The sequence below is a fragment of the Fusarium coffeatum genome (assembly GCF_003316985.1).
Source record: "Fusarium coffeatum strain FIESC_28 chromosome Unknown BRIP53273_contig_444, whole genome shotgun sequence".
Classification (NCBI taxonomy): Eukaryota; Fungi; Ascomycota; class Sordariomycetes; order Hypocreales; family Nectriaceae; genus Fusarium; species Fusarium coffeatum.
The window spans coordinates 1-2822 of NW_022158233.1; the positions used below are offsets into that span (position 1 = coordinate 1).

At 49.0% G+C, this 2822-nt stretch overlaps 1 protein-coding gene across 1 annotated transcript; it reads right to left on the bottom strand.

The window, feature by feature from the left end:
* Positions 1-1064: 1064 nt before the first annotated feature.
* FIESC28_11620 (uncharacterized protein) lies at positions 1065-1985 on the bottom strand (the record flags this gene model as incomplete). Its single annotated transcript, XM_031165740.1, has 1 exon — positions 1065-1985. One exon carries the CDS (start codon positions 1983-1985, stop codon positions 1065-1067), a length of 921 nt encoding a protein of 306 aa, XP_031010200.1.
* Positions 1986-2822: the final 837 nt, after the last annotated feature.

The window sequence follows — 2822 nt, forward strand, 5'->3', positions numbered from 1 at the left end:
TCCCCGGTCAGGCCCTTCTTTTTGCGTTTTGTCACTCTGGCCTTCAACCCAACCCTGCTTATAAGTAACTGTCTTTCTTTTTGCCCCATCATTAAGGTTATTTGTAGAGTTTAGAACCATTTCATTGCCCGCTCTGCGGGATGTCACATGATGGATCGAGCCGCTTGTGGAGGTCTCGGTGAGATGGTGGTGAGATATGTAGATGGTGTGAAGTTCCATGTAATTTGTTTCAGTCAAGTAACTCGATTTTGGCTAATATCAAAGTACAACCCGTTTGCTGAGTTTCTATTTTGCACAAGTCTTGCAATTCCTCTATCACTGAAGCACAATCGGCTTATTGTCAACCAGGCTCCAGACCTAACGTGTACATACATATGTATGGGATACGTGTTGGTTGCACCCAACAATGACATGTCAATGCACCCCATCCCATTCCCTTGCGTCCCGAAGGATTGAGCGTAATGTCACCACTCAAAGCCACAATCACAGTTTCAATGCAACACTGCTTGTAAAATGCAGGCATCACTTGCTGGCTATCTATGAACAAAAAGCCTGTAAAGTTCAAATGTGACCAGCACAAGCACTAAGGCAGAATAGAACCATACAGTAAAGCTCCCTCTATCCCTGTTCGTTGATCCAATGCCAATAAGAATGAGATGAGTCAGACCAAGGCAGGCAGACACTCCCAGTATCAAGTATGCTCCGCCAAAGTTTCGTGTCATGTAAATTCAACCAGATATTTCCCCGTTTCTTAACCCCGTCAAAGCCCCATATCGCCCAACGCCTGGATGTTCAAACAAAAGAAATGCACAAATATAGTCGTGTTTTATGCCTCGCGTGGTTGTTCGTTACTGGCTCCAGACTAGTCCCCTGGTAAGAGAGACATGGGTGAAACAAGTGGTCATGCGTGGAGTGAGGCTGCGGGTTCCGTGCTCCGGCGTCGTAATACTCAATGGTTAAGAACACCACCGTGAAAGATGGTTGAAGCAAAAAGGGTATAATTTCTCGTAGAAAAATGCTTTTGTTATGTCGTTGATGGACTCGTCCCGATGTTAGAATCGACCCTAACTAGAATCGCCGACCGGTAGACGAAGACCTGAGAAGCTGCGGCGTCGGCCCCATGTATGGAGCAGATTCATTCCGTTGTTGTAGAAATTCATGAGATTAGCGTCACTTGGAGAAAGGTTTGTCGTTTGCGATAGTGATTGCGGCTCAGACTGTAGAACGCGGCGGAGTATGCGGTGAAGAGACTCGGGGATCTCGTCCCATCGGCCGGCTCGGGCGGTGGTAAGCAAGCCTGGAGGGAAAAGCGCACCAGGAGTGGCATTCTCGTGGAAGACGTGGTCGTTTTCAAGACTGATATCACCCGATTCAATGGCGTTCTTGAGCCACTGTTCCCATTCCTCGTCGAGCACGGCTGTAGTGTCACCGGCCTCACGTCTTGCAACTCCATCTCTGAGACGCTCGTTCAACTCAACGCCTACACTGTCCAGCTCATCTTCGCTCTCGACGTCCATATCGTTGTCGAGATCATCAAGTCCAACATAGCCGACCTCTGCAGAACGGCTGCGGGAAGAACGAGGCAAATGTTGAATATCGGTCCAGTCGGGGAATCCGTCGGCGGTGGTATCATGAATAACGTAACCCTGTTCCTTCTCGTACTTTTCCTTGGCCCATTTGGTTCCCTCCCACTTGGTCAAACCAGCGATTTCGGCATCGGTAAGCTGAAGGTTGTCGAAAGCGCGGAAAAGGCGTCGGTGCCAGGCCCACCGAGAAAGGCGAATACGATGGGTTTTGTGAGTGTAATCGAGGCCAGGGTATTTCGCTTCCTGGGTGTCGAGGTGGCCGTAAAAAGCGTGAGTTTCCTGGCGAACCTCTGGAATCAGGTTTCGTTGGAGGAGAATTTGGAAACTTTGAGGATCGTTGCTTTTAGGTCGAGGAAACATGCACTCGTAAACGAGCTGATCGACAGGTTGGCCCTTCATGATGATAGTAGAATGAGGCCGATTTCGGCTTCACGGTGGTATTAAGTTATGGTCGGTCGTAAGAAGTGAAGAATTACTGGTAATTCCGTTATGTCGTTGTGAAACTATGGCCGTTGGTAAAATCGACAGGATCCTCTCGACCACGCGATTGGAGACGAAGAAAGTGTGAGTTGTAATAACTGCGCCGAACTTGAAGCTGACTGCAACTGGAAATCGAGGCTGGGTTGGCCTTTTAGATTTTGATCGCTCGGGCGTTCTCGGCGGGGTGAAAGTATGGTACGGTTAGGCAAGGGACGGCGAGGCCGAGTTTTGGCTTTTTTATTGACGCAGGGCAGGACGATCTTTTGATTTGTACCTGAATGTGTGACTTGCAGTAGACAAGTCCGATTTGAGAGTGAGGTTTGTGCAAAGAGGAGGAAAAAGAGGAGAGAGAAACAGCTTCGTAAGACAAGGGAGAGGGACAGCAAGTTTATATGTACGTGTATGTATGGCTACCTATGCTATGTTATGCTATGGCATGCATTGAAACGAAATGAAATGCATTGGACAAACAAGATGGATGGACACAAGACATGCCATGCCCATGCCTGGTTCAGGGAAGGAGGGGCGCGCAAGGCGAAAGAAGGCGGCGGCAGGGAAAGGAAGGGAAAAAAGAGAAAAAGGTGGGCTGGAACTTAACTTTCAAGGGACAAGGGGGACAAGTCAGGGACCTGGGACTGGTCCTCTTCGGGAGGCTACAGCCTGTAGCGGAAGCATTTGATAGGCTCTTGTTGATTCTGAGGCCGGGACCTAATGCGCCTGGTCTAAGTTGAGGGTGGGTGAAGAAGCCAAGAACTA